Consider the following 12258-nt stretch of genomic DNA (forward strand, 5'->3'; position numbering starts at 1 on the left):
TCTCCAGGCACACCACACACAGTGGAGGAGAGAGGCACAAGCCCACAGTGGCAGACACAAATGCACATAGGCCTGCTTCCTGATCCCAAGGAGAGTAGATTTGAGGGGGCCTGCTAGAAAGGCTCCTCCCCTTCTCCCCACCCCTGGCCAGCGCTTCCCCCGCATTGAGAATCAGGATGTCCAGATGTGGTTGAGGGAGAGTGGTAGGAGGGCCAGAGGCCAGAATGGCCCCTCAGTTGCATTCCTCAACTCTCTCCTGTACCCCAGAAGGTGGGGGCACTCCTGGAGGCATTGCCCACCTACACCTGGAGCGTAGGCTCATCCCTGCCTCCCAGAATGAGGCCTGTTTCTCAACAGCCTGAGGAAGGGATAGCATCCCAGGGCAGTGAGGAATGCCTCTTGGATTTCCCACTGTTTTGAGGTTTTTCCATTCAACTGATTAACTCTAGCAACCCTGAGAATAGAGACAGGCAGATGAGGAAAATCACCCTGGGAGATAGTTAACCTTCCTTGCCTCAGTTTCCTCTTCTGTAACAGGGGATGAGACCCCACCTCATGGGATTGCGGTGAGGATAATGAGGACAATGTCTGGCATGTAGGAAGTTCCATAAGTGTTAAGTTATTATTCATAGCAGGGGAGCACCTACTCTGTGCCAGGTCTCAAGCTGGACATTTTCTAGCCATAATTTCATTTATTCTCATGAGAATCTTGCCAGGTGAATGATGTATTCCCACTCTGCAGGCAAGGCTTAGAGAGGGTGAGTGATTTGCCCAAATTTACACAGCCAGTAAGTGGCGGGGTCAGGATGTGCACTGCACCTAGCTGCTTGGTATTTCTGGGCTGTGAGCCCTATCATTCACCCCATGTCTCTGGGTGGCACCCAAGAGGACTGACATTGTGTCCCCATGGGGCAGGCCGTGTCTGTGTCAGTGGCAGTGCTGACTCTCAGCTTCATCGCCCTGGACCGCTGGTATGCCATCTGCCACCCGTTGTTGTTCAAGAGCACCGCCCGGCGTGCCCGTGGCTCCATCCTAGGCATCTGGGCTGTGTCGCTGGCTGTTATGGTACCCCAGGCTGCTGTTATGGAATGCAGCAGTGTGCTGCCTGAACTAGCCAATCGCACCCGGCTCTTCTCTGTCTGTGATGAACGCTGGGCAGGTAATGGCGGGAGCCTTGGGCAGGCATCCGTGAAGTGGGCCCCTCTGAGTCACATACTCCCCTAGAGCAGAAATTTGTCAGGGCATCCAGGGTGGGTGTCTTCTCGGAGGACACCCTAGACCAGGCATCTACCAACTGCAACTCCAGGGTGGGTACCTCTTCTAGTACAGACATCTGCTAGGGATTCCTTCAGGATGGGCACCCCCAGGTTGGGCAACTCCAAGGCTCTCTCTGCCATGGTCCCTGTATGGGGCTCAGCTGCTTGCTTTGGCCCTAGTTGGGGCAAGGTGGCATTGCTTACCAGGAAAGGCTGGGAAGTCCCACATTGGGCCCAAACTTTCCATCTTTTGGTTCCTACAGATGACCTCTATCCCAAGATCTACCACAGTTGCTTCTTCATTGTCACCTACCTGGCCCCGCTGGGCCTCATGGCCATGGCTTATTTCCAGATCTTCCGCAAGCTCTGGGGTCGCCAGGTGAGGCCCACTCTGGTGTCGCTATTTGGGCTGGGAGGGGATGGGGTGCTGGTCTAAAAGACTAGACAGTTTTTTGCCTTCAGAACATGCCATCCTGTCTGCAGCCAGAGAGAGGCAACACCCAGGGACATATCAAACTCAAAGCCAAAAGCACTACTGCCAATCCTGGAACCAAATAGTAACTGATATTGTTCTAGTATCAGTAGCTGCCACTGATTGTACCATGCACCTCCAGGCAGTCTTGCATCCTCTTAACCACCATATATTATCCCCAACTTAATATATGAACAAACAGACCCAGAGAGGCAAAGCAACTTCTCCCAAATCCCTCCTTCAGTGAGTGGAAGGGCAGGGACTCGAACCCAGATCTGTGGGATTCCAGTGCTCAGTTCAGTGCCAGAACAATAGCACCTCCATGTTGCTTGCCAAATTAGGCATGTTGCCCACAATGTCTTCATAACTATCTGACCAAAGCAGCAATGTTACCCATTCTGAACATGCTGAGTGGCAGAGCCTTCCTGGTTCCAGGGCCTGCCTTCTTCTTCCTATTACAAACTGACTGCAGCAGATTTTAGGCAGTATTTATTGTGGTGAGTGGGGGGAGGAGGAAATGTGGGGAGTGCTTAGAGGCCCTTGGCACCAGCAGGAGTGAGTCCTGGGTCAGTGTCGGGTCAGTGTCTGGACAGTGAGAGGATGCAAGCTAGAACAAGGCCAGCCTTGCAGTCTACCAGCACATGCCACCTGCTCCACACAGCTCCCAGGCAAGGTGGCAGCAGTCGCTCTCCTCATCTAACAGACAGGAAAACCAAGACTCAGAAAAAGAAAGTGAGTTAACCAAGGTCACATGGCTCGTGAATGGCTGAGCTGGCCCTAGACCCCAAGTCTCCTGGACTCGAGCTTCATGCCCTCTGCTGCGGGGTGATTCAGGCATCCAGTGGTAGAAGAGGCTTCAAGAATATCAATGGCTGTGCCGGGAGCCTGGAACCATCATAGGCTGATGGGTACTGACCCAAGGCTGGGATCTGTGCTCTGAGGCCCAGGTCATTCCATGCTACCCACCTACTTGCCCCTTGCCCAGATTTCACCATAGGCAGGCATGGGCCAGCGGGAGGCACAGCTCACCTCCACTCCTACCCCACAGATGGAGGTGGTGATCTTAGGAGATGGTGATCCAAGGAGGATGGATGGGCAGCTGGGAGGATGTTGTCAAGTGTCCCCTGCCTCTAAGTTGCCTCATCTGAAACTGAGGGCCAAGAATACCTTCCCCAAAGGCACGTTGGGGGTGGTCTCACAATGAGCTAATGAAAAATGAAGGTATGGTGTTCACCCTCAGTCCAGTCTTGGTCTTTATCATGAATATTAGGTTCCTTCCTATTGCAAGGGTTTGTTCCCCTCATCCACCTCCACCTGCCCCAGGGTCCAGCCTGAAGCAGAGCCCTGAAAAGGAAACCGACCTCCCACCACGAGCTCCTCCCACCAGGAGCTTCTCCCACCGGAAGCTCCTCCTACCATCGCTATCTCTGTGCTGGACAGATCCCTGGCACCACATCGGCCCTGGTGAGAAACTGGAAGCCGCCCTCAGACCAGCCCGAAGAGCAGGGGCAGGACCCCAGTGCAGAACCTCTGCCTAGGGCCCGGGCCTTCCTGGCTGAGGTGAAGCAGATGCGTGCCCGGAGGAAGACAGCCAAGATGCTGATGGTAGTGCTGCTGGTCTTTGCCCTCTGCTACCTGCCCATCAGTGTCCTCAATGTCCTTAAGAGGTGAGAACACGTGGGGAGACATTGGAGTGGGTGGTGGTGGTGGGGTCAGAGGAAGGAGCTCTCTCTGCTTTGGAGAAAGACCTGGCTCCACGCCAAGGCCATGGTGTGACCTTGGGGAAGGTCATTTCTCTTCTCTGGGCCTCAATCTCCTCATCTGTAACATGTGAATAACTACAGTCCTGACCTCCATCATCCACTCATCAGATGGTAGGGCTGAAAACACAGTGAACAGTGTACAAGACAGAGTCCCTGCCATTACAGAGACTACGTCCAGTGGGAGAGAGAAATAAATACATAGTATAACTGCTATGAAGAAAAATAAAATAATGAAAGTGGATAGAGAGTGACAGTGACAGGGGTTGGTGTTTTGTTTTGTTTTGTTTTAAATCTTTTCTAAGATATCATGGTTTTTAAAAAGCCTCTTTGAGGAAGTGCCATTTGGCAGACTAGAAGGAAGGGAGGGACCAAGCCCTGTAGAAGGGACAGCATGCTAAACAGAGGGAGACAGGGGCACCACAAGTGAGAGGCCATGAGGTACGAGGAAAGAACATGGAGTATTTGACATGAGACCATCTCAGTGTGAGTTTGTGCTTGGCTGCTCCATGGCTATGTGACCTTGGGCCTGTCACATAGCCATGCTCAAGACTTCTTTGAGCCTCAAATAGTTTCCCTCTTTGAAAAATGGATGGTGCCTATGACTCCCATCATGCTGCTATCAGGATGGATGAGAAAGTAGATGGGGAGCCTCAGGGGATTAGATAGCTGGTAACTGAGCAGATGTACCCTAGTCCCTGTCCCTGGGCCTACTCTAGTCATACTCTCTGTTGCTCAAGACAAAAAACTGTAGTCAAGACCCCGGACCCAGGAAAGGGCTACCAGGCGGACGGAGGGGTAGCTTCTGTACTTTAAAGACCTGTAGCTTGAGTTCTATGAGCAACGCCACACAAACGCGTATACACACATCTGCCCCATTTCTGACTGTCCTGTCCTCTAGGGTGTTCGGGATGTTCCACCAAGCCAGCGACCGAGAAGCTATCTATGCCTGCTTCACCTTCTCCCACTGGCTGGTGTATGCCAACAGCGCTGCAAACCCCATCATCTACAACTTCCTCAGTGGTAAGTGGGCTGGGGAGACAGAGTGACTGAGGGCAACAGTCCCCAGGAAAATAGCCTCCCTATCCCCAGCCTAGGCCGAATAAAGGATGACAGGGGAGGAGATACTTGCTCCTTTCCGGGGATCTTAACCCTGCTCTGGGAATTCCCACTCAGGGAGAAGACTTGGCCCCGCCCAGGAGCCTTGGTCTGAGTGGGAGACCAGCGACACTCTCGAATGTGGCCAGAAAAAGCTAACCACCACCCAGGACCCAGTTTTGCAGATTATACAGATCAGTGAGTGGGTGGGAAGGAGAGCAGTTAGACCAGCTCATCTCTACCCTTGCCTGGTGCATGCACAGCAGGACTTCCAATCAGCCCTTCTGGTTAACAGAAGCTCCAGAGGGATCCATGCCTGTGGGAAGAGGGCCTGAGGAGATGACTGCATAATTGGGGTGTCAGAGGAAAGAGAGGGTCACCAGCAGAGGCAGCCCCGGGCAGCCAGAGGGCTTTCTCAGGCTAGATACACACTAGCAGAGGAACCAGAATTTGGAGGGCTATCCCTGGATCCAGCCTCCTCCAGCACTAGCCTTCCTAGTCCCCTCTCTGGAATTCCAGGCCTGCCAGTCCCTCGCCCCCACTAGGGCCTCCTCTCAGCTGTCCCACAGTTCCTATCGGCTGGCTCCCTCTACCTCAGTCTCAGAGTGGTCATGCACCCCTAACTTTGACTCAGCAAAAGTGTGACTCACCAGACCTCTGACTCTGGGACGAGGCCTAAAGGACTGGTCCAGATGACTGTTCAAGCCTGGACACAAATAATCTTCAAGAAAAGGTTGAAAGGGACCAGGGGTCAATATTATAACCCTCACTGAGGCTCAAGAATTACTGAACAGAGGCTGGCCGGATGGTTTGCAGCTCAGAGAACAGAAGGGATGAATGGAGTGCTGCAGTGTTTGGTCTACATTTACTGAGCACCTACTGTGTGCCTGGCCCTTTGCTGGGCACCAGAGAGGCTGGCGGGATGATGAAACATGATCAAGGAGGTTTCGGTTCCAGACAAAAACCTGTTTCTCTGGTGTCCCTCGGCTGAACACGGTGGCCGTGGTAGTTGCTCCTTCACCACTCTCGTATTCATTAAGCAAAGGGCTTTGGCATTAGAAACGGTCCGCCTTCTGGCTGGGTGGTGACCTCGGGCAAACCACTGCAGCTCTGTGTGTCTCATCTGTGAAGTGAATTTAAAGGACCCCACCTCTCCTGGGGGTCAAGGCCAAGACACCCGTTTACGGTGCCTGGTGTGAGGGCTACTACTGCTGTCGCTTTTATCACCTTGGAGCAGAGATGGGGAAAGCCTAGACGGAAGGTGAGCCCCAAGCTCCTCCACCTACACAACAAGGAGGGCAGAGGTGACCTGAGGCTCCTGAGCCAGAGGCCACGTTTTGAGCTGAGCTCAGAGCCAGAGCGCAGTCAAGGAATCAGATAAAAATTGCACTTCTCCCTGGAGACCCACTCTGAGTGAGGCCTCTGTCCTCACTCTTCCTGGCAGTGAAGGGGTGGCCCTGGGGCATTCTCCCTCCCAGCTCCACTCTTCCCTCCCGCCCCCTCACAGGCAGCTTGGTTGGAGTTGCGTGGGTGTCCTTGGGCCCAAGGCACCTTTCCGCTACACCTGTCTCCTTATGGCTGTGTCTTCTGTCTCCCAACTAAGGTAAATTCCGGGAGCAGTTTAAGGCTGCCTTTTCCTGCTGCCTGCCTGGCCTGGGTCCCTGCGGCTCTCTGAAAGCCCCTAGCCCCCGCTCCTCTGCCAGCCTGCACAGCCGGTGCTCCGTCTCCAAAGTCTCAGAGCACGTGGTGCTCACCAGCGTCACCACGGTGCTGCCTTGAGCAAGGGCTATTGGCTCCTGGGGGACCAGCCCCTACTCCTTGTGGAAAGACTGTTGGATGCAGTGCAAGGCCAGGGCTCCAGTCCTGGTTTTCTACCTGTTTGACTCTGGGCAAGTCACTTCCCTTCTCTCTGTGTCCCCTGAACAGGACTGATGTGAGGATTAAGCATGCTCAAGAAAGTGGAAAGCAATTTGTAAAGTGTAAAGTGTTGTGGACAAGATTATCGTTGCATTCTTCTCACTTGGCCATATGCCACAGTACCATCCATCCTCATCATCCTTGCAGAGCTTGGCCTTCCTCCCAAACACCTCTCTCCTACCCAATTACCAGCCTTCCCTGGAGTCTGCTAGAAGGGCCCCAGCAGGCATTTCCATCTGGCCCAGTGGCTCCCTAAAGCCTCGGCTAGACTTGGCCAGCCACTCTGATGCCCGGTGAACTCATCTGGGCCCAGCCCTTCTCCTGTGGGAACACAGCCCCATGCTCACCAGGTGCCAAGCGCACGCACCGTAGACCGGACCCTTTTGGCTTTGTGGTGTGATAAAACACTTTCCATGTTGCCATTTAGCATGGAGGACAGCAGCCCGAAGCAATTGTAATTAAAAGCCTGGCACTGAATGTTCCCTTTCCTTGTAATTGCACAAAATCTGTGCTTAGGTTAGGAACAAGGAAGGTGGGGAAGTCAGTGCAGGGGTGCAGGTGGGGAAGGAAAACAGGCAGCACTGGAATGCTGTTACCTAGGGACTACTCCCACCTCCCATCCCCCAACACACTGCATCCCAGATGGGCTCCTAGCCAGGCCTGAGCACACACAGTGCTGCTTCCTCAGGCAGTACCAATTCTGATGCTCGGGATCTCGATCCTTGGCATATCTGTCTGCTCACAGGCCCAGAGGCCTTTGGAAGGTAAGGGGGTAAGGTGGGCAAACAGTGGGGTTAACAGACGACTATTCTCTGCACCTTCTTGGAAATTAGGGCTTGCATTTATTCTCTATGAACTCACTGGATAATAAGAGAAAGCCACAGACTTGGCTAGACGTGCTCTGTCTGCCACCAAGATGATCAGCGGGCTGCCAGATGCCTTGATCCTTGTTGCCAGAGCAGAAGGTGGAACACAGTCTGAAGTACTGCTCTGCTGAGAGAGGCAGGGGACATCTGGCAGAGGTCAGCCCAGCCGCGCGCACCACTGGGTCTGCTTAGTCTGATTAATGGAGCTGTGGGCTCCTTCTTGACCTCACCTGTCTAGAAGTGGGGTGAAACCATGATCCTGCCAGGGGCCCAGTCCAGAGATTTTTAGGCATCACACGGGTGGGTGGAAGGTGTAGTCTATCATCCCACTCTATAGATCACTCACCAACCCTGCACTCATGGACAGTTCCACAGATATGCAGGTGTGGCCAGGTGGGCTGGGCTATACTGCCCATTCTGCACTCCTGCTGGCTTTAGGATCCAAAGCTGTTTGTCAAGTTTGAAGCCAGGCTTGGAGGTGCAGTGTGCAGAAGGAGGTGTGAGGGTTGGCCCCCAAGCTCAGAACCAACCATGCCCGCAAGTACCAACCTAGGTCCTGGGCTCCCTGGCCTCAGCTGAGCACCAGCTGAGACTATGATTGGCACTAATCTGAAGATGGGTTTTAGTACATGCTTGGCTCAGTGGGAACAAAGAAATGACAGAAACTTTCCATAATGGCAGTAGTTCTACTCTACTGGTTGAACCCAGTGCCATGGTGAGCCCAGGGCCTCCATTTGGGGGACTTGGATGAACTGGAGAAAATTCAGGGGAGGTGACCAAGGTGCCAAGGGGAGCAATGCTCAGTCAAGAGTTGCTGAAGAGCTTGGGAGGACTTGGGGGAAATGTGGTAGCAGATTCCAAGTATCTAGAAGGCTGGCATGGAGAAAGGGATGATATATGTTCTGGGTGGCCCAGAAGAGAAAACCGTAGCCAATGGGTGGTGGTTTCCAGGTGGCAGGATTTGGAAACCACATTGGGAAGAAGGTTCTAGGAGTCAAGGAGGAAATGGGCTGCCTAGAAAGGCACTGAGTTCTTTGTCATTGGAGATTGGCAAGCAGAAGCTGGACTCACAGTGGGCCATGGAGGGGATTCTAGGTCTGGACGGGAGCTGGCCTCCAGGAACTAGATTCCATCAAATTCTAGGACTCCAGTAGTACAGAGAATGAACAGGGTTGAACTGGCTGAGCCCAACATACCTGCGGGGCCTGAGCTGCCAAAAAGTCATAGCTTCTTTTCCCAACCACCCACTGCAGGGAGGGGAGCCCCTGCTTAGGGCCTGGAGTTCTTAATCTTTGCCCCTCCAAAGCAAAAGGATATCATACCATTACCTAGGATAAGGTCTCCCAGGCAAATCAGAATGTGACTTGGCTTTTGACTGAAATTTCGTCAGCTCGCTATAAGCATTCGGTGTAGACTGGATTATCACGCTGATCTGAAGACCCAACAGGCAAGTTCAGATGTTTGTGCTTAATAAAAATGGGGGTAAAGCTATAATAATAAATGGAGTTTGTCTGTAAAATAAAACTGGGGCTTGAAATAATAAAAAGGCCATGCTGTAAAAAGTTTAGGGCAGCTGCTTCCATCCCAAAATGCTAGCCCTAAAACTGTTGTAAAACGCAAGGTCAGCTTCTTGAGCTGACCCCAGATCCCTACCCTTCAACTTCATCCTGGTAAATGGGAGCAGCCTTAGGTAGACCATGTACCCCTGAACTGCCTTTTTTTTGCATGGCATGGTATAGAGGATGTACTCAAACATTCAGTGAATGAAAGAATAAATCAAAGAATAACGGAATGGATGAGCATATAAACCCATAGCTGGGAAGGTGAGGTAGAATATGTGGAACAGAGTTTTATCATTTTATTGAAGTTTATAGTTTCACTGGACTTTTGGCCCCAAATGAACAAAACATTTTAAACAAAATTTTACAAAAGCATTGGCAGTGGGAGCAGCAACTGCCCCCTGGGGACTGAAGCCAAGCAGAGAATGGTGGGCAAGTGAGGAGTCTGAGCTGCAGAGGGCAGTAGCCTGGCCCAACATGCCCAGAGAGCAGACTGTCTAGGCACCCTGGGGAGGGACGGCCCCCAGAAGTTAACATACGCAGACTTGTGGGGGTGGTGGGATCCGAGCCACTGTTCCCCCAGGCAAATCTTTCTCCTCCTTGGTCAGATTCCACTTTGGAGAAACGGGAACAGCACGGGTGAGGGGACACAGGTGCGAAGGGCGACACTGCTGGTGCTGGGGCGCAGGAGGGGAAGCCGGAGGCCGGAGCCCGGCCAGCTGGACACTAACCCTTTTGCAGTGACTGGCGTCTCCTGTTACTGCTGCATGGCTGCGCCTCTTAAATGCGCAGGGCTGTAAGACATTCAACTTCCAGTCCTGTCCTAGGGCAGGCCCCTACCAGTGTGGCCTCATCCCAGGACCCCACTATTTGGTGGCTATGACACAGGACACCTAGCCTTCTTGTGGAACAGTGCAGCATCAGGAAAGGGAGAATCTTTTTCTAGGAGGGGCAGGAAAAGAAGAGAGGCCCACATGCTTCTTCCACTATATGGAGCCAGGCAAGGTCCCCTGGTGCATGCCACTCTCTACAATGGGCTGGTCACAGCAACCGAGAAGCTGTCATGGTAACGAAGTCCTCAAAGCTGAGCCGAATGTTGCCCTGCACAGCTGTGTCCTTCTCCCGGAAGGCCTCCGTCAGCACCTGCAGCTGGGTGCACACCTGGATGAAGCGGTCTAGCTGCATGGCAGGATTGGCAGAGCGCGAGCAGTAGCGGGAGACCAGGAGCTGGGTAAACTGGGGGCTCAGGTTGTAGCCCATTTGGGACAGAGCTGGAGAGGAGGGGCACACAGCAGACACAAAAACTTGTCATGAGCATTGCCATCAACCAGCTCCCTGAGCACAGCACTTCAGGGGACTTCACGGGGATTGGCTTCGAAGCAGAAACAGGACAGAAGTCCCGAGGATTTATCCAAGATGGCAGGAGTACAACAGGGGCTCTGTGTGGATGCTTCCCTTAGCTGAAAGGCCCCATCCCTGTTTTTCTAAACCTCCACTACTGTCTGTTCAGTCAGGGGCCTGTGGGGTCCCAGAATGACACCAGACTATCTGTGCTCATCTCTAACTCACCTGAATTACAGAAGGAAGCCTGAGCCCCAGGGTGGACATCAGAGGCCGTGCAGCACAGGGGTTACAGGGCCTGCTCTGGAGTCAAGAGAGGCCCTCGGCAAGCTGCGTAACCTTGTAATCCTCTGTCTTACATCTCTAAATGGGGATAATACTTATTATGGTAGGTTCTAGTAAGGATGAAAGGAGCAGATCATGCAAAAAGCACTTGGTAAAGTGCCTGGCACATAATAAGCATTCAGTGAATATTATTTGTTAAAAATAAAATCATCATCATCTTCCCAGGCAAGGCTTCTGGGCAGTTCTAAGGTCACAGCCTACATGCTGCTGCCCCTGTTCCCCTCACCTGGGAGGCTTCCTTCCTTCCTTTCTGCATAATCTACCAGCTCAGGCTAGAATCTCTGCTCCCCTTTTGGTATGTGGCCGTTGGGCAAGTTTCTCATGAGTAAAAGGGCAATCATAAGGGTAGGGAATAACAAAGTTACCTATCACATGGGGAGAATAAACAATGAAACATATTAAAAGTACTTATTACAGTGCCTGGCAAATAACAAGCATTCATCAATAAATATTAGTTTTGTTGTAATATCACCCTTACCAATATCCATGACAGGACCCCACAAGAGAGTAGGTGATCAGTACAGGTCATCTTTCCCTTCTACCAGAGTGCAGATATGGTGAGCTCACCTCCACCCACAGAACTTCCTAGTCTGACTAAAATCCACAGCCAGGGCAAGGAGCTGGGTTCTCTGAGGAGCCCTTTCTCCCACCCAGGGGGCAAAGCTCCTTGTCAGGTTATCACCCCACTAATCACCCACCCTCTAGAATCAAAATTGGAACCAGACCTGGAGCTGTGACCTCAGGTCATCTTCCCAACTGCAACTTTTAGAGTGGTCTGGGTAGATCCCAGAGTTGGGAAGGAAACTGCCTTCTAACAGAGCTAGCAACGGAAGCCATTTTGCCGAGCCCTGTCCAAGGCTCTTTCCATTCGGCATACTAGAAACTGGAGGGGAAAGAGCCATATGAGCCACACATCCTAGTCTCAAAGTGCTCTGGGCTGCAGAGTTTGCATCCCCATGGCTCCTTGCCAGCTGGGCCTGTCTCACCTAGCACTGCCAGGAGTCCCATCACCAGAAGTCCAGCCCCGATCCTGGATGCAGGTGTTTCCTTGCTCTGGCTCTTGGCTCAATGCCCCAGCCAGGTCACAGAAGGAGTGGGAAGTGGGCCTGTGTCGAGGGCAGTAATTTTCAGTGCAGTTGGACATTTGGTATTAGTTGAGAAAAGCCCTTGCTCTATCTTAGGGAGCAAAGAGAAAAGTCTGGCTTTGCCTGTGCACTGAGTGCCCTGCCATGGCCCTCACCTTGCTGCAGCTCTGTGTAGCTAATGGAGCCCGAGCGGTCCCGGTCGTACTGCTGGAAAAGGTTCTTCCACTGCTGAATGAATTTCCACAAGGCTGAGAAACCGTAGACATCAATGCGGCCTGACTTGGTCTTGTCAAACATGTCTGCAGGGAGGACAGGCGGAGGGAGAGGAGGGAAGTCAGGGTTCAAGATTGAGGGCCAAGGGTCCTTGGGTACCACTGAGGCAGCCCTTCTCCCCAGGCTGGAGTAGGAGACTCCACAGAACCACAGCCTTGAGGCCCAGATGCTAAATCCGAGCTACATCTTCATCATGTGGGGCACCAGCCCCCACCCCTGGCCACCCTCTGCCCCACCCCTGCCAGAACTGGCATTTTCTCTTCTGGCAGCTGACCCCGCACCACCA

At 52.8% G+C, this 12258-nt stretch overlaps 2 protein-coding genes across 2 annotated transcripts in view; one reads left to right on the top strand and one right to left on the bottom strand.

Moving 5' to 3' along the window:
• The first annotated feature begins 906 nt into the window (after positions 1-906).
• Positions 907-7102, top strand: HCRTR1 (hypocretin receptor 1). The gene is made up of 5 exons (XM_011358058.2): positions 907-1159; positions 1520-1635; positions 3169-3395; positions 4390-4511; positions 6190-7102. Exons 1-5 carry the CDS (start codon positions 907-909, stop codon positions 6363-6365), a joined length of 894 nt encoding a protein of 297 aa, XP_011356360.1. The 3' UTR covers positions 6366-7102.
• Positions 7103-9198: 2096 nt separating this feature from the next.
• Positions 9199-12258, bottom strand: part of PEF1 (penta-EF-hand domain containing 1) — a 16740-nt gene continuing 13680 nt past the window's right edge. Inside the window, exons 4-5 of the mRNA XM_011357812.2 lie at positions 11855-11998; positions 9199-10199 (exon numbers count right to left, since the gene is read on the bottom strand). Coding sequence (XP_011356114.1) covers positions 9970-10199; positions 11855-11998 — 374 coding nt within the window. The 3' untranslated portion in view covers positions 9199-9969. The remainder of the gene's footprint in view (positions 10200-11854; positions 11999-12258) is intronic.

The sequence above is a fragment of the Pteropus vampyrus genome, unplaced genomic scaffold, assembly GCF_000151845.1.
Source record: "Pteropus vampyrus isolate Shadow unplaced genomic scaffold, Pvam_2.0 Scaffold36, whole genome shotgun sequence".
Taxonomy (NCBI): Eukaryota; Metazoa; Chordata; class Mammalia; order Chiroptera; family Pteropodidae; genus Pteropus; species Pteropus vampyrus.